The sequence below is a fragment of the Lampris incognitus genome, chromosome 11, assembly GCF_029633865.1.
Source record: "Lampris incognitus isolate fLamInc1 chromosome 11, fLamInc1.hap2, whole genome shotgun sequence".
NCBI lineage: Eukaryota > Metazoa > Chordata > Actinopteri > Lampriformes > Lampridae > Lampris > Lampris incognitus.
The window spans coordinates 28,529,385-28,550,841 of NC_079221.1; the positions used below are offsets into that span (position 1 = coordinate 28,529,385).

General features: G+C 43.7%; 1 protein-coding gene across 1 annotated transcript in view; it reads left to right on the forward strand.

The window, feature by feature from the left end:
* The window catches only part of LOC130121296 (radixin), a 99,182-nt gene extending 95,321 nt beyond the window's left edge, over window positions 1-3,861 (forward strand). The window contains exon 15 of the mRNA XM_056290189.1: window positions 2,816-3,861. Coding sequence (XP_056146164.1) covers window positions 2,816-2,980 — 165 coding nt within the window. The 3' untranslated portion in view covers window positions 2,981-3,861. The remainder of the gene's footprint in view (window positions 1-2,815) is intronic.
* The last annotated feature ends 17,596 nt before the right edge of the window (window positions 3,862-21,457 follow it).

Sequence of the window (21,457 nt, forward strand, 5' to 3'; positions counted from 1 at the left end):
TCTTCTGGGTTCTCTCCGACGGCATGTACTGTGCCGCGGTAGTACTTTGTCTGTCCCTGGGAGCTAGACTTGCATACTTTAGCAAAATGATTGAGCTTCTTGCATTTAATGCATTGTTTACCCTTAGCTGGGCAAGTGGCTTTAGCGCCGTGTAGCCCTCCACAATAGCTACACGCCCTAGCGGCGGTGCTAACGTTACCCTCCCTTTGTCTGAAGTTAGCGTTAGCTGCTTTGGGTGCGTTCGGTTTGTAAGTCTTTCTGCCTATTGCGTGCACCGTTTCATGTGTGCTGCCCTGGCCCATAGACTTTAGCTGTTGCTTTGCTAGCTCGTGTGAGCGGGCTACATCTATGGCCTTTTCTAGCGTTAGCTCAGCTCCCTGGCTAAGTAGCTTTTCTCTCACTCTGGGTGAGTTGGTGGCAAACACGATGCGGTCCCTGACCATCTCGTCGGCATTTGGGTAGCCACAGTCTTTGACTAGGAGCTTTAGCTCAGTTACAAATCGTTCGAAGGATTCACTCTCTCCCTGCATCTTTTCATGAAATTTATATCTGGCATAAATCGGGTTTGCTTTGGGGGTGATGTACTCAGTGTACTTATCGTAGTACGTTTCTAGCTTCTTGGCTTGTTCTCCGCTGAGTGTCCAAGTGTTGTGCACATCGCGCCCTTTTTCCCCTATCCAGAGCAGGAGGTAGCTGCATTTCTCCTCTTCATTCTTCCCGCGCAGGGGGCCCGTGAACATTAGCTCCGTTGTTTGTCGAAATCGTCTCCATGCTTCAGGTAAGTTCGCCGATTCCCAGTCCATCCGTGGAGCTGGAACGCCGTACGAATCCATATTGGGTATTTAAACTCCGCTACTCTGACACCATGTAATGATCTGTGCCCTCTGGCTATGTTAACTTATAACATTAATGAAGCAAGGACGACTTCTCTCGTGCTGGGTGTTTATTCACCGACCGGATTCCGACTGACGTTGTTACGTACATCACGTGACTTTGTTGTGGCGCTACGGAAAGCCGTAAGGGACATTAGCAAATCAAATATTACTAGCAAATATTACAGTTCATACATCCTGTTGGAGACGCTTGGCCGGCATATTCAGCTCCACTTGCATGTCCTCCAAGTGTGAATACGCAAGTGGTGAGTGCTTAAAGTGACCCACAATTTTTCTGCAGATCGCCAGTGCATCACTTTACACTACGCTGAGAGAGCAGCCCCTCGTTCACAATAAGTTGCGAAGTATGGGCGAAGCATCCCAAACTGGCGACTCCAAGGCGATCCATTGCTTTTATTACGTTAGTGGCATTGCCTCTTAAAATGACATGGACTTGTCTGTGAATGTTCTCATTCATCCAGGTCATGGTTATCCAAAGGAGTTGAATCAAGTGCAGCTAGACTTGGTGTAGTATATCCGTGAAGACGTTTCGCCTCTCATCCAAGAGGCTTCCTCAGTTCGTGCCTTTCTGACTAGACCAAGCTAGTCTGACTGGCTGGTGATGAGACTCTAGGAGTCGTTGTCAGCGCTATTGATATGCGTGGCTCATGGATTTGGCTCTTCTCTATTTTCCACGCATGTAACGTTTCGTAGCTCACACTCCTCCCGTGTGTGAGCTACGAAACTGCTTAGCCTGCAGCGCCGCTTCTTGCAAATTAAAACTCGAGTCGATGCACTGAGCTGTCAGACTTAATAAGGACAGCGGGCACACGTCTGAGCTCCAGATGTCAGTCGTGAAACTCAAGGTGGCAACGTTTTCCAAGCGTTTAGAAATAAACTCGCACACTTGCTTGTACTAGGTTGGGATAGCCATGTCGGAGATAAAATGCCGGCTTGGCAAGATGCAGCGAGGCTCCAAACGTTTAACTAAGCGTGGTTTCCGACGCTTGTTGTTGAAAATGAAACGGGCTGGTCGTCCAGCACAATACATTCGGCTATTTTCTCCAGCATCAGTTTTGCTTTGTTACCGTCTGCAGGGAGTTTCTTGCGCTTCTGAATGGTGTCCAGCAATGTTTGCTGTTGCGGCAAACGTTGCACGTATGAACTCGGCGTACTCCTTTCTGTAATGAATCTGCAAGTATTTAAAGTTCGTGGTGTTGAAGTTTCCAGTGTTGCTGCCACCCCTATAAATAATTGCGTTGCAGATATTACACTCGGCTGTTTCGCTTTTTTTCCTTCCTTGAGCTTAAAATAATGTCGCACAGCTGACATGACCGCGGCGCGCTTCTAACACGCTCACTCTCGTTCAGCCAGTTGTTGTCGCTGCTACTGTTCACGTGACACCGCTCGCTTTACGGCATTTCGTAGTATCGGATCGGAACATACTTCCTTGTTTTTCCGATACCCGATCCTGTGAATTTGGCCAGCATCTGACCGATAACGATACTGAATATCGGATCGGCGCCATCCCTACACTTAACGTTATGATGATAAGCATGTTGAAAATATAACTGAAACTGGCCTCAAGGTAGATTTGTGAATTTACCTCGGCATTACCTCTGACGTGTGCTTTTAAGGCGAAATGACAGGACAGGGAATTTAAATCACCTCAATCGACATTTAATTCAGCTCCAGGCTGATAATAATCTGTCTCAGCCTGTTGTGCAGTATAATCCGTCAGAAACTTAAGACAGAAAATTGGCGTTTAAAGGCACGCCTGTAATTATCAGCTCTTTAATATCCTTTTAACTTCCGCCAGTTTGTGTCACCATGTCATTAGCTCTATTCCTCTCTGTCTCTGACATGCATGCCCACATCCCTTACTTTGTGCGTCTACTTTTAATAATTTAGTCATCCTCTGTCTCTACCTTTCTCTTATCCAGGCGCTGAGCTCGGAGCTGGCTCAAGCCCGGGACGACACCAAGAAGACCCAGAATGACATGCTGCACGCTGAAAACGTCAAGGCTGGCAGGGACAAGTACAAAACCCTGCGCCAGATCCGGCAGGGCAACACCAAACAACGCATCGATGAGTTTGAGTCCATGTGAGTAAGGGACGGGCAAGAGAGAGAAGAAAGAAGCCAGAGACACAGAGATGGATGGTCTCATTGCCATGACAACGCCTCGTTTTCCCTCGAACCTGCTTCCCCCTTTTCGTCCACCGTGCCCTCCTCCTCTTCCAACTCCCCAGACCCATCTACTTTTCCCCTTGACCCGTGGAGAAAATAAAGGCCAAGGGGTTGTGAAGCTTCGACTCGTCCCCGAGCCTCGCCAAAGCTCCGCCCACCAGCGGTTTACCAATCACACCGCTCCTCACTTTTAGAGCTCCGCCCCCGAAGCGCACGTCTCGCAAACACACTTTGGAAAATAGCAGGCATTGTGTCCTCGTCAACACAAACTTCTCCCTTGAGCAAAAAGGAAATGTTTAATGCTTGCTTGTATGATAAAAAAGTACAGATAGATTAATAAGGAGACTGAAGTAATAAATTGGTTGTATCTTGCTTTTATTCAGCAAAAGAAAAATGGCCATTTGTAGCTTTTTGATGTTGCCGGCAAGCTTGTCTGTAAAGCTTTGATATCTTTACCTGACTTTTACTTTTTGTCATCAGTTGAGGAATTTAAATAATTTTCTTTAAAAAAAAAACACGCCTTATTTGTCTTATTTTATTCCAATGCAGTGTTAGTTTTCCTTTGTTGGGAAGGTAATTTTGTGTAGCCCTGCAGTCGGTGTCACCTGTCTGTTAATGTTTTACCCAGTAAATTATTTTAAAACAGCAATCAGTTTGCTAGTACTCTTCCAGAGCAATTGCAGCAGACCGATAAGCAAGGTAAATTTGCAAATTTTACATGATTATTGTGCTTGCATTCTCCATCCATTGACACATTTGTTAAAATATATATTTTGGCTCACAATAAAGATTCAATTTATATTTCCTACTATGCAGCCATGTTCCTAAGGGTATTGACTAAGGCATACAGCCAATTCGATAAGGTGTGATTGAACGATACCTGATAAGGAGGTCAGAGCATTGGACAAACACTATCTAGCCTGACAGCTGATAACCAATACCAAAACTGACAGGCCGGAAATTATGAACTGTTCCTATTAATGACACACACGTTTAATTAAGCAGACAAGGAAACGTATCACCAAGTCTCAAACGTATGCTAAAGCCACCACACAGGTGTTAACCAGTAAGCTACTGTAGCTGCTTGCCTGTCAGAAAGAAGTGATAACATGCACTGCACGCTCACTGTAGATTTGAAGTGGATGTCCTTACCCACATCCTCATTCATCAAAGAGAGGGGCTTCTCCATGGAATAAGCTGGAATTTCCCAACATGACATCAGAACTGAAGGAGCCAATTGGCTGAATCTGTGAAATGGTTCAAATCTTCCATTATACACAGTCCAGTGGTTGTTTATTTTTTCACACCATGGGTTCCTGGATGACTGATTTGAGTCTACACAGTCATGCAACCAGGCACCTCTTCAACACCGATTTTGATAAAGCATTCCCGCTAAATAATGACACAACCCGTCAATTACAAGACGCAGCTAGGCTTTTGAACATGGTGTTTGTTTTCCTATTTGTAGAAATGTTCATACTACTTGCTACTCCTAGAATACACACAGGATGGAAAGACTATAGGGAGACTATGGACATCAGACCAGTTCATAAGGATTTTACTTATTTTTGTGTAGATGTTCAATAATAATGAGTTACATTTATATAGCATTTTATCTAGACAAGGTGCTTACCACTGCAGGAGGAAACTCACCTCAACCACCACCAATGTGTAGCACCCACCTGGGTGATGCACGGCAACCATTTTGCACCATAGAAGTTGGTGGTGTTGCCACAGTAGCGAACAGCCTTCTTACACATAATGCAGTTCGCATGGTTTTCATTTACATGTGTAAAATAACTCCACACAGCGCCTCTCTTTCTCTCTGCCAACACTGCATGTTTCGGATTGGTGCCAGTAGTCGGGCGCACGATGCATAGGTTTACGTGACGACGCGACAACAACAGCAGTGGAGGAGAAGCAAAGTGTGTGTATGTGTTCACGACAATAGAATGTTGTTTGCACAGTTCTACTCTGTTGAAATGGGTGACTTATAAGAGAGAAACTGAAACTGGCATCGATCCCATTGCGCTAGAATCGATCTGGTATCTATGCCCACATGGTATCGATAGTATAGATATTTGGATCAATCTGCCTACCCCTAATTCACATCACAAATTTGCTCTGCGTCATCTATGAACACCCTTTTCATCTGATGGGGAGGAGGGAATACAAAGAGCTGATACTGATGCTGATACTTGTGTGTATGGAGGCACCACATTTGTGGCTAAATTTTACAAAGAAAGATGCAAGTGCTACTTACTGTGTAGTTGCACAGTGTATCTGATATCACCATGCTGGTGTTGTTACTATGACATTGTAATTAATTTTGCTCCAGTGCCGTCATTACAATGGACCAATCATGTTGTTGTGCTGTCGTGCCTTTGCGACTCGGGGAAAAACAGGGTTGTGGGATTATGTTGTGGGTTAGCTATCGTTTAGGTTAAGGTTAGCCATCGGTTAAGGTTAAGGTTAGCTATCGGTTAAGGTTAGATATTGGTTAAGGTTAAGGTTAGCTATCGGTTAAGGTTAGGGTTAGCTATCGGTTAAGGTTAGCTATTGGTTAAGGTTAGCCATCGGTTAAGGTTAGGGTTAGCTATCGGTTAAGGTTAGCTATTGGTTAAGTTAAGGTTAGCTATCGGTTAGGGTTAGCTATCGGTTAAAGTTAGGGTTTGGGTTGAGGTTATGTTAGGTTAGCGTTGGTACGACATCACAACAACGTGATTAGTCTGTTGCAATGACGGTCCTGGAGAAACATTAATCATGATGTCATGGAAACAACACCAACACGGCGATATCAGATCGTGCGTAGTTGCATGATTAAGTTTTTTCAGAATCAGAATCATGTTTATTGGCCATGCAGGTACACATGCATGGAATTTGACTCCGGTTTCGTGGCTCTCTCAGTGTACTAAACATAGAATAACAACATTACAACACAAGTTTTCTTTTCCCAAACACAAGATTTATAGGCATACAATTATATCAATTCGTGGAATTTCTTTTTTTTTTTTTTTTACAAATATATTATCGTCAGGTATTTGTGTTTAAGAAAAGACATTTGTGGTTTACCCTACTTGTTTGTAAGATAAGATGGGCAAATCATCTTCTCTGCATTTATTTATTGTTTCTCTGTTCTATTTTGAAACATATCTGATTTCATACAAACAGCTCTGTTCAATCACTTCATTACTGGAGAGAAAACCCTGACATTTTTCAATCCCTGTGTCTGTGGATGTTAAACTTTATCACTGCTGGCAGACCAAAAAGCCTCCTCACCCGTTATTGTTAAAATCTGTAAAAACTTTGGGCTTGTTAAGACTTAACGTTGGATTTGGATTCTTTTGCTTGTGGGTATACCACCTGGTTGTTTAAAAAAAAAAAAAAACACACACACACAAAAAAAAAACAGCCTCCAATGAACAAAATCCCATTAATGGTAAAGACCACGTGAATTCAAATTTTCACAACAACCACTGGCTTTCCACGCTTTCAGCCTCCTTAACGAATGAAAAGTGTTAACGTTGAGAATGAGATAGGCACTTATTCTCTTTATTTTGTCATAGTGTGAAAACATACCGATAGTTTCAGGAAGACAATCTTAATGACATTCTTGGTGGATTTTGACAACACAGCCGGGAGGGAGAATGGTGAGTAATGGGAAGGTGGCAACATGTGTTAAAAATGAGATGGCTTCAGATCAACCATTTGCAAGACATTTCTCATCATCATCATGTCATCACTTCTGCCGACCCTTTTTTAATTGACAAGTGTGTTGTTATCATATTGGTTCCATAGCTCTCAAGTCTCACGCATTGAGACCCCATTTCACACAGGTTCCGAAATCTCACACATTCCATCCAGAACTCGTTAGCTGCACACATAGCAAGGGAAAAAGCTCTATCAACATGTTAATGAAATAGCCTATACTTTAGTTTATTACTTGGTTTGATTTGCTTTGTTAGTGTCAGAAATACACGAACAAGGTAAAATCTAATTGGTTGAGCATTACTACATCTAATTGGATGAGCGTTACTTTAGCCAATCAGATGCATTCCTCAATCTTGCTCCTCAACAGCAGGCTTACGGCTTGTGCCACTTGACGTTTGCGACAGCTAGCAAAAATGTCGAAACGAAAGTTAAGCAGTGCGCACACATATAAAACCAAATTCAACAGTGAATGGATAAAGTCATCTCCTGAATATGGATGCATTCATCGAGATAAACTGGATGTCTACAAAATTTTCTGTGACATTTGGAAAAGATCTCTAAGCTGTGCTCACCAAGGACGGACAGATGTTGAACATCACATCAATGGCGAGGAGCACAGAGAAAAGAAACAAGCCATGGTGGGTATGGCTTCGTTGCAAACCTTCTTTTTACCAAACACTTCACCATTGCAAGAGAAGATTACCAAGGCCGAGGTTTTGTTTTCTAATTTTCTCGTGGAACACAATTTACCAATCGCCACAGCAAACCACATTGGGCCTTTAGTCAGAGCTGCCTTTACAGACAGTGAAATCGCTAAAAGGCTATGCCTCCACTGCAACAAAGACATTCTGTATAATTAATGATGCACTAGCACCACATTTCCTTGCACCTACTATTGCTTCAATAAAAAGGTCCATATTTAATGGGCATGGATGGGAGCAACGACTCTGGTCTCAAGAAAAAATGAACCCAGTGACTGTACGGCTCTGACATAAAGCGTCACACTCACGTCTCGCACGAGTTTTTGAACATGTGCTCTACAAATGCTGGAGATGCTCAGACACTTTACTCCAAAGTCAACAATGCCATGACAGAACATGGCATCCCCTGGAGTAATTGCATTTCTTTTGTAATAGACAACGCATCGGTCAACATGGGGTGCCGAAATTCTGTGAAAACCAGGCTTCTGCGGGAAAATCCAGACATCTATGTAGTAGGATGCCCTTTTCATTCATAATGCAGCCAAGAAAGGGGGCAGTGGGTTTACTAAGTGCATAGCGTGTGATGTTGAAGATTTAGCTATTGATCTGTTCCATTACTTTGACAAGTCAAGTAAGAGGACGAACGAGTTAGCTAGCTGCTGCGAACTTTGTGATGTTGAATACAGCCATTCTCAAACACGTCTCAGCTTGCTGGCTGAGTTTGCAAACTGCGATTGAAAGGGTCCTGAAGCAGTTTCCTGCCCTGAAAAGTTACTTTGCCTCTACGAATGGCCCAGTGCAAAACCCACGATTCAATCGACTATGTAACAATTTCCAAAATCATATGTCTGAAGTGTATCTACTCTTTTACCAGGCTGTATTGCTGTCATTCACTGAATTTAACTTATGTCATGCATAGTCAGATGGAAAATATGCTAAAAAATTGATGCAGAAATTTATTGATTCTGTAGAATTACAGAAACATAGCAATGTAATGCACATCGACTGCAGTAAGTTCAAGCCAAACAAGCAGATATTCATTGGCTTTACAACTCAGTGCAAGCTGCAAAATCTGATTGAAAATGGTGACGTCGGTGACACACATGCCAGTAAGTTCTACAGTGCCGTGATCTCTTTCTACGTGGCAACTGTGGAATATCTCAAGACAAACTTTCAACTAGGCAATGAGCTGTTGTCACGTGCTCAATTCATTGACTTTGATTACCGGGCCTTACATGGTTTTGAGAGTGTGCAGTTCATCGCACACAAATTCAAGATGCATCTACAGCAGTGGTTCTTAACCTTATTGGAGGTACTGAACCCTGCAAGCTCCATCAGTGCATTCACCGAACCCTTCGTAATTGGAAAAATAAAATATGATTTCTTCAAAACATAGGTATACATTGTATTTGTGCACAAAATGAACCATGCATCAGTTGCACACAAAATCACTGTGTTCAAAGAACAAAACCAACAAAACATGAATTTCACACAAAAACATAACTCAATGAATATTTACTGCAAATCAATGTGACTTTTGCTGTTGCCTTTTAGATACAAGTTCAGAAATGCGCGGCTTCACCTTGGCAAGTGCCACTCTTATATAATTTTCGCAACAAAGTCTGTTCCTTTTCTTAGTTTTCATGTCTACCATCCTCGAAAAGGATTGCTCGCAAAGATACGTTGTAACAAACGGTGCGAGTATCTCAAGGGCTTTCTTAGCAATAAGAGGGTATGGCACGATTTGGTTACACCAAAACGTTGAGAGCCTTGTTCTGAAGAGTTGCTGTTGAAGCTGGCTCTGCTGAAGTTCAATGATTTCGTCGAGGTATTCATCGTTGACATCTGCTGTCGCAACACTAAACGTGAACGGCTGTCTCACCCATGCTGGATATGACTTTCTGGTGGGGAAGTATCCGTCGAGAGACTTTGCGAGCTCATCTAAGTGCATGGGAATTGCTTGCTTCAGCTCCGCAGGTACAGAAATGTCTCCAATTCCAGACACGTCTTCGATCTTACTTACACAGTTGTCCAGCAGGGGAAAGTTTGCGAAGTTATCATTCTCTGTTCGTCGTTTCCATAAAGGTAGCTTTTTTTTAAACGCCTTCAGGTTTTCTTCTGCTTCGATGATGTTGACCCCACCGCCCTGCATCTGTCGATTGAGATGATTGAGAGCATCGAAAATATCGGCCATGTACGCCAAAATGAGAATGAACTCAGAATTTTCGACGCAATCTGCGTGACAATGTTGGCACTCTCGCAAAAACAGGGCTAATTCCACACGCATGGCAAAAACACGATTCAGCCCCTTTCCCCGGGATAAGCACCCAACGTTAGAATGCTACAGAAGTACCTCGAATTCAGAGCCCATTTCCTTACACAGCTCTTTGAAGATGCGGTGCTTCATAGCACTATTTCGCACATAGTTCAAACATTCAACTACAATTTTTAATACTTCTGCCAGTTTTGGAGGCAAGGTTTTTGTTGCCAACGCATGTCTGTGCAGAACACAGTGCGTAACAATGATGTGTGGTGCATCGGATTTCACCAGCGCTCCAAAACCAGAGTGTTGTCCCAGCATGGCTGGAGCTCCGTCCGAACAAACCGCAGAAACCATATTCCACGAAAGATTGTTGTCTCTGAAGAAATCATCTACGAGTTTCTTCACATCGACTGCCTTGGTTGTTGTAAGAGGCTTACAAAATAAAAACTCTTCCTTTATCATGTCATCTTTCATATAGCGCACGAATACAACAAGCTGGCTTAGATTGGAAACGTCGGTGGTCTCATCGAGTTGGAGGCTGAATTTTGCTGGGCTTGAAATCAGATCTGCAACTACTTGAGCCAAGATGTCATCACTCATGTCGTCTATTCTGCTGCTGATAATGTCATTTGAAAGAGGAATTTGGGGTAACTTATCTTCAGCAGCTTTTCCCAGCATGATATTCGCCATCTTCAACGCAGCTGGCTTTACAAGTGTTTCACCAATGGTGTGTGGTTTGCCCTGCTTTGCGATCAGGTACGCAACTTCGTACGATGCTGTGAGGATCGGTTTGTCGATGGGTACAAAGCCGAGAACAGGCAGAGTAGCCTTTTCATCGAATCTGGCTCTCTTCACCTTGAATTCAGCGAGTGTTGTGTTCTTGTATTTCCCATCTCCATGCAGCTTTAGGAAGTGTTCCTTTAGTTTTGCCGGTGCTAGACTAGAAGTGCTCAACTTGGCATTGCAAATCATGCATTGAGGACGCTGACTCCCATCACATTCCTTTATACACGTGAATCCATACTGTACGTATTCGTCCAACCACTTTCTTTTTTTTTTGCTCGACATAGTTAGTATGAAGGGATTGAAAGATTAAAAGAAAATCACAAATGACGCACAATCACAACGGCCACAAGTCGACTACTGAGCGCACCAAGTTCCCTGCAGCGCAGATATCAAAGCCAAGCAATGTGGCGTGATCAGCTGCAGCCAATGTTGGCGAACGGTGTACAGTCCTGGCTGCAGAGCCCCCGCTTCACACCTTCACTTCGCCATTACTTTTGCTCACATTTCTCGCCGGAGTTGAAAAGTTAATAAAGTCTTGCATGTTTCATTCACTACAAACATAACAAGACACAAATATCTCATATTTTGGTTAAAGTTGTCAGCGAAGTCGTAATAAACTTCGAATCGCTGCTTCTTCCGCAGTCTTCCCGGGGATTCAATGAGTGGGAACACGGACAGCGCCACTCTGCCATTGCAAACACAAACGGATTACACAAACGGTCGAGCCCTGCTGTAACGTAGATGAGTGATGTCTGAATGGAGAAAGAAAAGTGAGGGGAAAATGCGATTACTCTATACGTTGAACGAATACTGACGTCCAAATCGAGTGTTAACAGTAGCCTACCTTAAGTTCAATATCAAGCAAGAACCTATGCCTACTGTTAACGTTACTGTAGCTCGATAACCTCTACCTGGGCCGATCCACTTGGGGAGGGGCCGCTCTCCACGTTACACCAACACCATTCAATATAGTTGACAAGCAGGGAGCCCCCCCTCCCCCTACGAAAGTGGGCCGGCCCATTCTATATAGTGGGCCGGTGTGATAGGCCAGTGTAGCCGCCTGCGTTTAATTTCTTTACGTAAAAAAAAAATCAGCAAACGGCGGCCCAAAAGTGCATCGGCCCTTCTGGCATTTGCCAGAACTGCCAGATTGCCAGTCCGCCCTTGACAGTAGCTGCTTGCCCACCACGAGCTGGCGTTTTTTTTTTTATCGCTCGGCACGGAGCGATAAAGCATTGCTATGACATGGCGAATTATTTGTCTGTGTATGTGGTCTCAGCCACAACATTAGTTTTCTTTATAAATATGGACATTTTGTGCACAAATTGAAATGCCACTGTCACCATGGTTTGCTATTATTGATAATAGGGCTTTTTTGCCGGTTCCTGTTATTTTCGAAATCTCGTCCCACTTTTAGCTGCCCCCCTATGTAAAATGACTTCCCGCGGCTATGTGGCCAAGCGGAGCGTGACGTCATGAATAATACGAGTGGGCTTAATTTATTTTGTGTAACACATTTTTACTAAGCAACTAAATATTTGTAATCTAACACGGCGAAGAGAAATTGTGTGTTGCCACATTTTTGACGCCGACAAAAACGGCCCGACATTGCTAGTGTGAACTGGGCTATACTGTGTGTGTCTTGACCCCTGCAGAACCCCTGAGGGTGACTCAACGAACCCCTGGGGTTCGATCGAACCCAGCTTAAGAACCACTGATCTACAGTGGGATGACAGCACCACTGACGAGCTGTGGGAGGAATTTATGGACTATTAAAGTTTGCGAAAAGAGGACATTCCACAGCATGTGTGGAACGAAGCAGAGATCAAGCTGGAGACTAAAGATGGTAGCTGTGATTTCTCACAGCAACGCGGACGAGGAGAGACCTTTCAGTCTAGTCCGAAAAAAAACGGACTTCAAAGCCAGCCTTGACATGGACAGAACACTCAACTCAGTGATTACGGTCAAGGTGAAAAACAGGGACCCCTGTTTTAAATTCCCACCCGATCGAGAACTTCTAAAAAAAAAAAAAAGCTAAGAAGGTGACCTGGGTGTAATGAAGGTTTGCTAACTCGGACTGTAACTGTAGCTGGTTGGGAGTATGTGACCACTGTGGTGCATCGGCAAGAATGCAAAGATGTTATCTACAAAGATGTTTATTGATAACAACTGGTGGGTCCCTACTAAATGACACCAGCTAATTAATGAGTTGGCATCATGATACAGTAAATATCAGCGTGGCTAACAGCATAGCATCAACGTGGGCGACTATATCTTAAACTAGTGGCAACGTCTACTTACGATTTGCTGCACGCTGCGCACACACACGTTAGAATGAGAAGAGCTCCATAACCGCCTTGAAAGAATATTTGTAAAGTCTTTCTGGAATTCTCCGACTCCTCTTGGCAATCTGATAGCCCGTAGTATCGCACCCCCCCTTGTCATCCGATCCAACAACAAGGGCGCTGATTGGCTGATCTCCACCACCCCACCAAGTGACCAAACAGCTACAATACGCAATGAACAAGTCCTTCGTCACACTTTAGTTTACCGTCCTCACATAATATAGTCCTCTGCCCATGTGGGCGGCCTCTGCTACAGTCTATGTCAGCCCCCTTGGGAGGAAGGGCCTGCCCAGGGTCCGCGTGACCCTGAAGGGGTAGGGCTGACGTGAGATAGGATGCATTCCAGGTGCGCCCATCAGACAGCCTGTAAGTGTACTGGCCTCTGCTCATACACCTGAAGAGGGCGAAAGTACTTTGACTGTCTCTTGCGTAGTATACCTGGTCTCGTAACTCTGACCCAAGACCCAGGAGGAAAATGCACTACTTTTCCCCTTCTCTTCTTGTCTGCATACTCCTTCATCTTCCTCTGCTTCTCTTTCACTGTTTGTGCTGTATTTTGTGCTTGTAGGGATGTGACAGGCTGTGGTTTGTGGAGGCCTGTCACATGGAGTTTGGTGTGCACCTGACGTCCGTGCAACAGCTCTGCAGGGGAGCATTGAGTGGTGGCATGCCTGGTTGCCCTGTAAACCTGGAGAAAATCTCTGGTTGATGCTGTCCACTTCTTACCTTCTATTTTCGCAGTCAGTAGACTTTCCTTCAGACATCGATTAAATCTCTCAATTTCCCCATTGGCCTGGGGGTAGTAGAGCGAGGAGCGTTTGTGTGCAATTCCCCTGTCCTTGAGAAAAGATTCCATTTTCTGTGAAATCAGTTGACTACCATTGTCTGAGATTAACTCTTTTGGGTTTCCTTCCCTGCTGAACACTGTAGACAGGAAGTGCATCACTGATGCAGAAGTAACTTGGAACATGAATGTAACCTCAGGCCACTTGCTAAAGTAATCTATGAGGGTAATAGCAAAATGACAACCAGGGGCTGTGGACTCAAAAGGGACTACAATGTCTATTGCTACTTTTTCCCATGCAGCATCTGGGAATGGAACAGGTTGCATAGGCATAGTATGTGTAACAGCTATCTTGTCATGCTGCTGACATGTGAGGCAAGATTTGATTGTGGCTTCGACTTGTGCATCCATCCCAGGCCACCAGTAGAGGTCCCTGAGACGTTGTTTCGTTCTGACGATGCCCTGATGTGTCTCGTGAGCCAGTCGTATCAGTTGTGGCTGCAGTTGCTGTGGCACCAGTAGACGGTGGTCTCCCCACAGGACACAGTTCTGCTCTCAGTCTGTAGTAGGGTGTCAGTGTTGGGTCCAGACCTGAGTGTGGCCATGTTGTGGCAATGAACTCACGCAGCTGTGACTGAACAGGGCATGCTTGACAGGCCTCCTTGAATTCATCTGCAAACACAGCTGAGAAGCTGCCGATGAGTGCCTGAACTCCAGCTCGTCCTCCTGTCCCTGATCAGCAGTTAGCAACGGGAGCCAGGACAGACAGTCAGCTGTGACATTTTCTGTGCCAGGTCTGTACTGCATGTCATAATTAAATGACAGCAACCTAGCCGACCACCTAGCTATACGCATACCAGCTCTGTCCAGCCCTTAGAGCAGAGTAGTGTAGTGAGGGGGCTGTGGTCTGTATGTAACGTGAAGTGTCTGCCCCACAGGTAGATCCTCCATTTCTCTGTAGCCCAGACACACCTCAAAGCTTCTTTCTCCACCGTGGAGTACTTCTGCTCTGCTGATGAAAGCGTGCGTGACGCAAACGCCACTGTTCTCTCGGAGTTGTCTGGGTGTATTTGAGTCAGCACAGCCCCAACCCCATAATCTGAAGTGTCAGTGGTTACAATGTTGGCCAGGTCAGGGTCAAACAAGGTCAGTGCAGGACTGTGTACAATCAGCTGTTTCACTGTTTCAAAGCTCTGCTGTGCACTTGCGGTCCAGACATATGCAGCATCCCCTCGCAACAGGCTGCGCACAGGCCACTCCACTGAGGAGTAGTTGGGAATGAGCTTTGCATACCATGAAGTGGGCCCCAGAAAGGAGCAGAGGCCAGAGGCATCCTTGGGGACAGGTGCCTGCAACACTGCCTCCACATGACAGGGGTCTGGCTGTATCCCCTGGGCTGACACCCTGTGGCCCAGGAGGCCAAGCTCTTCCTGCCTAAATTTGCACTTTGCCATGTTCAGTTTCAGTCCTGATGCTTTGATGGCCTGGAGTACTGCTCGGAAATGGGCATCATGTTATTCTGTTTTTCCCATGTATGATCCCATCATCCAAGTAGCATTGCCCCCCGGGTAAGTCTTTCAGTATGGTCGTCATCATCCGTTGGAAGCAGCTAGGCCCCGAAGCCAGTCCATATGGGACACGTTTAAACCTGAAGAGACACTCGTGTGTGATGAAAGCTGTGAGATTTCTGCTGTCCTCATGGAGCAGCACCTGATGATATGCACTCTGCAGGTCCAGTGTGGAGAAAACAGTTCCCCCTCTGACCTCTGAAAACATTTCCTCCATGTGTGGGAGAGGGTAGCTGTCCACCACTATAGCCTTATTAGGCTCCCTTAAGTCCACACATAACCTAATAGCTCCCTCTTTCTTTGTGGTCACTACAACAGGGGAAACCCACTCTGATGACTCAATAGGCTCTATAATGTCCTACCTTTAAAGCTTCTCAAGCTCCTGCATAATTGCACCTCTCACTGCAAAAGGTAGGCGGCGCAGTCTTGGCTGAATTGGGGTCACATCTGTGCACACTTTGATTTTGTGAACAAATCCTCTTGCATAGCTCAGTGTCTCCCCATCGCCCTGTTCTGAAATGGATGAAACAGCATCTGGGTGACGTGTGACTGGGGAGTAGGTCGGACTTGCAACCTGACCATTCACTAACTGCATATCAAGTCCAGCAGACAAGTCTCTGCCTAGAATGGCTGTGCCCAAGTGTGTAACATATATCTCACTCCTCATACTTTTACTGGTGTATGACACAGTGGCATGTAGAGTTCCACTCACAGGAATAGGATTGCCTCCATAACTCACAAGTTTCAGTGTCGGTGTACTCAGTGGGGCGTTTGGGAAAAGTTGCATTAAAAGAAGGAAAGATGTGTTGTTATCATAGTACATGATACTGGTTGCCCTTTAGTTGTTGCTACCCGACCAGGAAGAGGGTGCAGATCTACTTGGTTGTTGGCTGGCGTGGTGTAAGTAAGGATTGCACCGTGTCAATAAAGAACCCAAGCCTGTTTTGTCATTCAAGAAAAAGTACAAACACAACAAGGGGAAAGCTCCTCTGATAAGACAGCCATGGAAAAAAAGATACTCTTCATTATACCAGTCAGATCTTTGATACAGTGTAAAGCCAGTATAAGATTCTGGGGAAAACCAGTGAAGCCTCCCTAAATCCCATTTCATAGTCATGCCTGCAGCAGTTTAGTCATTGTGATGTGAACAAACACACAGACTTGCCAATATATGAAAGCCTGAGCAGGGCTTTATTACTTCGTAATACATAACACACACACGTTAACATTTAGCTACAGTTTCCCTGAAAGTTTCCCGGTAAGTTTTTTTTTCCTTTTGGGTTTATTGCCTAAAGCTCAGAGATCAGTTTCAACGCCATGAGGAGTTTCATTCTGAAATTAGACATCTGAAAAGCAGTAAAACAAAAAACAAAACAAAACAAAAAAACCAATGTGAAACCAATATGATGGTGAGCTAAAGGTAAATCTCACTTTGAAAAACAAAAACATGTTATTTGATGTTATAGAGAATTTGCTACGGCTGAGTTGATGAATTTCAAGGAGAATTTTCTTCAAAACAATGGTACATAGTTTTGAAGCAGAGAATTTTAATTTGGTTTAAATAATTCATGTTACATTTGAATATTGTTTTGTTTCATGTTTTCTTTGTAACATTTGCATTAGCAACCTTTCACTAATAAAAATAACAGTACTCTAAACTGGCGACAGGAGGAGCCAGGATTAAAGCTGGATAAAGCTTTTTAAAAACTTAGGAAGACAATGCCGATAACAGATTTTGGGACAGCACCAGTGCTGTTTTTAAATTTGTTTCCTTCTTTTCTACATAAAGCCCAACATAGTAATTCTGAATGAAACTCTTCGAGTGTCATAAAGATAACAGCTTGATATTTTCTGCTGTCACACTCCTGTTCTTCTCTTTGTTCAGTTTTGGTTTTCCATAACCACATGAGCAGAAGGACACATTAAAAAAAAAAAAAAAAAGAGACATCATTCAAACATCTAGCCATCCTCTTGGCTTTGGTCCTGGAAGAGTTGGTATATCCCATTCCAATTACATGGCAGGTTTTTGTTTTGTTTTGTTTTTTGTTTTCATTTCCCCCCCTTTAAAAACAACTAAATTCAGTATCAGCGAACTTGGTTTCTACATTTCTGTAGCAAGGTGAAGTTGAGTTAAAGCATAATGGCAATAAAGACACGTAAAAGGTTTTCATAAACAGGGGTCTTTTGATATTTTAGCTTTTTTTCCCCTTGCATCAGCGTCTGCATTGGATGAAACATCTGGATTTCGCTGGGTAGTCCTGAGAGCAGCAACGCAACTGAACTGAAAAACTAGCACTTTTTCTGACCACATGAAAAACCCCTGAAAAAGAACCACCATCAAATGACATCCATCAATATATCAAAAACACTACATACATTGTTTAGAATGGAAGCTTCGAAGCACTTGGCAGTAAAAAAAACCCCCAAAACAAAACATTGTAACACATAACATACAATCCCATTATCCAGATTGAAAAAAATAGGGTAGATTTACTCATATCTTCCTTTGCAGATATATATATATATATATATAATTCTAAACCACACCTTTTAAAGACAGCTGACAGTGTCAGAAAAGTAGATTTCCTTTCCCTCTGAGAAGGAACGTGGTTCAGAAGAGATAGATGTGTTAACAAAGCACATAGCCACTTTGAGGTTTGTCTGTGTGTTTTTCTTTCTCCTGACTGTATGGCTCTCAGACACACTGGCCTGTGCTAGCACACAGGGACGCATTGCTAGCACACAGGGACGTATTGGCCGAGGACGCATTGGCCTGAGACACATTGCTAGCACACAGGGGCGCATTGGCCCGGGATGCATTGCTAGCACACAGGGACGCATTGGCCTGGGACACATTGGCCCGGGACACATTGCTAGCACACAGCGATACATTGGCCCGGGACGCATTGCTAGCACACAGGGACGCATTGGCCTGGGACGCATTGCCACCACACAGGGAAGCATTGGCCCAGGCCACATTGCTACCACACAGCAATGCATTGGCCTGGGATGCATTGCTAGCACACAGGGACATATTGGCTCGGGACGCCTTGGCCCAGGATGCATTACTAGCACACAGGGACATATTGGCACAGAACGCATTACTAGCAAACAGGGACGTATTGGCCCAGGACGTATTACTAGCACACAGGGACATATTGGCCCGTGCTAGAACACAGTACTAGACTAGCTGAGCCAGGGTAAGTCATCTGCAAAGCTGTATGTATGGTATCTACCTTTGGGGTTAGCTCATCAATCTTGCCCATTTAACTCTGCCATCAAAATGTAAAGTCAACGAAAATCAAGCCATCAAAAAAACAGCTAAACTGACCCTTCTCTGAGTGAAGTGAAACATAATACTGTAGCCCCATGAAAGGATGTATATTTCCTAACAGTTACTCCTGTCTGAGGAAATGATTAAGTACTGAGTGTGAATAAGCATTACCCTCGGTCTCACTCAACACCTTCTGGTTACCGTAAATCCCCTGAAAAGAGCTTTTCTTCAAGGGAGGTTTGAAAGGGCAAACGGAAAAAAAAATAAATCAAATATAGCTTTTTAAGACAGGCATCCATAAGGTTTTCAGCCGAGTAAACCAATTTAAAAAACTAGCATTTTGTTTTGGGACACAGGCATATTGAAATGTATCCCTGAATTTATCTTTCGTTGACTTATGGTAGCAGGGGGGTGACACACAAAATATTTGGGGTCCTGAACTGTAAAGTATGGAATACTTCTTTAAGATGGTAAAAAGAGGAGCGTCTGGGTAGCATAGCGGTCTACTCCGTTGCCTACCAACACGGGGATCGCCAGTTTGAATCCCCATGTTACCACCGGCTTGAATTCCTGTGTTACCACCGGCTTGGTCGGGCATCCCTACAGACACAATTGGCCGTGTCTGTGGGTGGGGAAGCCGGATGTGGTTATGTGTCCTGGTCGCTGCACTAGCACCTCCTCTAGTCGATCGTGGCGCCTGCTCAGGGGGGAGGGGGAACTGGGGGGAATAGCGTGATCCTCCCACGCACTACGTCCCCCTGGCGAAACGCCTCACTGTCAGGTGAAAGGAAGCAGCTGGCAACTCCACATGTATCAGAGGAGGCATATGGTAGCCTGCAGCCCTCCCCTATCGGCAAAGGGGGTGGACAGCTCGGAAGAGTGGGGTAATTGGCCAGGTACAATTGGGGAAAAAAAGGGGGAAAACAACCCCCCCCCCAAAAAAAAAAAATTATGGTAAAAAGAGCTCCCAGATCTAACATACACTACACACCAGAGAGAATAGTTTTGACATTTGGTGAGCACCTTTACCCACACTGCCTTACTATGTGTACAGTAACATTTTTTAGCATGGGTAGACACTAATCCTGATAAGGTTAATGTCATGCTTTACACATTAAGCTGCAAATCCATGCACTTAAGCACATTTTGAGTTCAACGACATTATAATCCAAAACAAACTTTTGTTCCCCCCCCTTTTCAACCACCATCATCTTAGTTGAAAACAAATTTGCATTTAATGCTCTCTCTCTAGTACTTGCGCTAAAAATAAAAACACCACTTCTTATACATACATACATACATATACATATACATATATATATACTACTGAGTCGCCTAAAAAATGTGACAGAGTTTGCCACATATACTCAAAAATACTTCTTTGTATAAATATTCTCATATAAAACAATGATTTGGGTTAAGTTAACAGGATACAATTTGTATCAATGAAGAGAGAAGGTCCTCTGGCCACAAAGAGAAGCAAACAAATTCAAGTGTTTTGTGCCTGTGTGAGTATAGTCTGTTTTATTGTTGCGGTGTCCATTGTGCGAAATGTCTGGTATCATAAAAGGAGATTTCCTTGTTATGCTGTTTCCAGCTCTTTCTTGATCTGTTTTCTGATGTCTTGTACTGGAAAGCTGCAAGTCTCAGTGTCTTTACCAGAAGGGTAACGCGAAGGCCAGAAATACCCTGTCCAAGAAGGAAGTGAATGCAAAGACCGCATCCATTTCATCTGTCAGAAAAATGACATCTGCTGTGTCCTCTGACAAACTCAAAAAGTGATGACACCCCTGAGGGCAGATCTCTGTTCTTACCCCACCCCCCACCCCCACCCCCTGATAACATCGCATATATTCGCACAAGTCACAAGAAAAGGACATCAATAAGTTAAAAAAGGTTTAAATAAAAAAATAATTTTCAATTTCAACTCTGCTTCAGTGCAACTGCACTTTTATTGATAACTGTGCCCTCAACAGCAATCTTGATATGATTTAAAACTATTGTGGGGTTTGAGGACAGATTACCAGAAACTAAAAATAAAAATTATAATAATAATCAGTACTGAAACCACTCAAATTATAAAGTCAGCCGAAAGGGCTACCCTGACAGAGGAAGTGAGCTCAAAATCAAAAGTAAACAGTGCCTTGGGGGTTTCTCGAGGAGTTTTTTAGACCTTCATATGTGGTTGAAGCTTGTGGTTCCTTTCCCCCAAGGGAAAATCCATAAAATCATACACCGCAACTGATCTACAACCTGTTTGTAAAAATGGACTTATCCATTGAATAATTAAAGCATCAAACACACTGATGTTTGGGCAAATTTTTTGTCTAATTGTACAATTTCACTGTTGTTTGTTTTTGGAATTACAGCGCCAACTCAAAGAAAAAGAAAAATGCTATCCTCAAACCCCAACATGATTGCCAAAAATTAAAACAAAAGCCAAAGTAAAAATATAACAATAATGAAAAGTGCTAGAACAGAACATTTGTCAAAAAATATGGGAAATAAATTGAAATACACCAAATAAATTAATGAAGGATGAATGAAACAGTGACTCTTAAAACATTACAAGAGCCTCCCTAAAGCACATGGGAACATAGTCTTTTCCAGAGTGACATACACATTTGATTCCAGACTACAATGACAGTGTATAATGACTACACTGACTATTCTGGTCTTAAGTGCTGATGGTAGCCTCTATGTTAAAGCATGGCATAGAGGAGGCTACAACATTTATAGAAAAATAGGGTATATTTGGGATTTTCTTCTACAAAATTTGACTAAAATATATGCTTCTACAACAGATGCCATTTAGCCCCTCCTGGTTGTACAAACTATTTAAATTTTTGAGATTAGTTAGGAGTTATATATGAAGTCCATCAGCAGTTTGAAACAAATAGGGTCGTGTGCGGTAAAGTTGTAGGCTACCACAGTGGAGCCCAAATTTAACAGTTCCAGCCTTTTT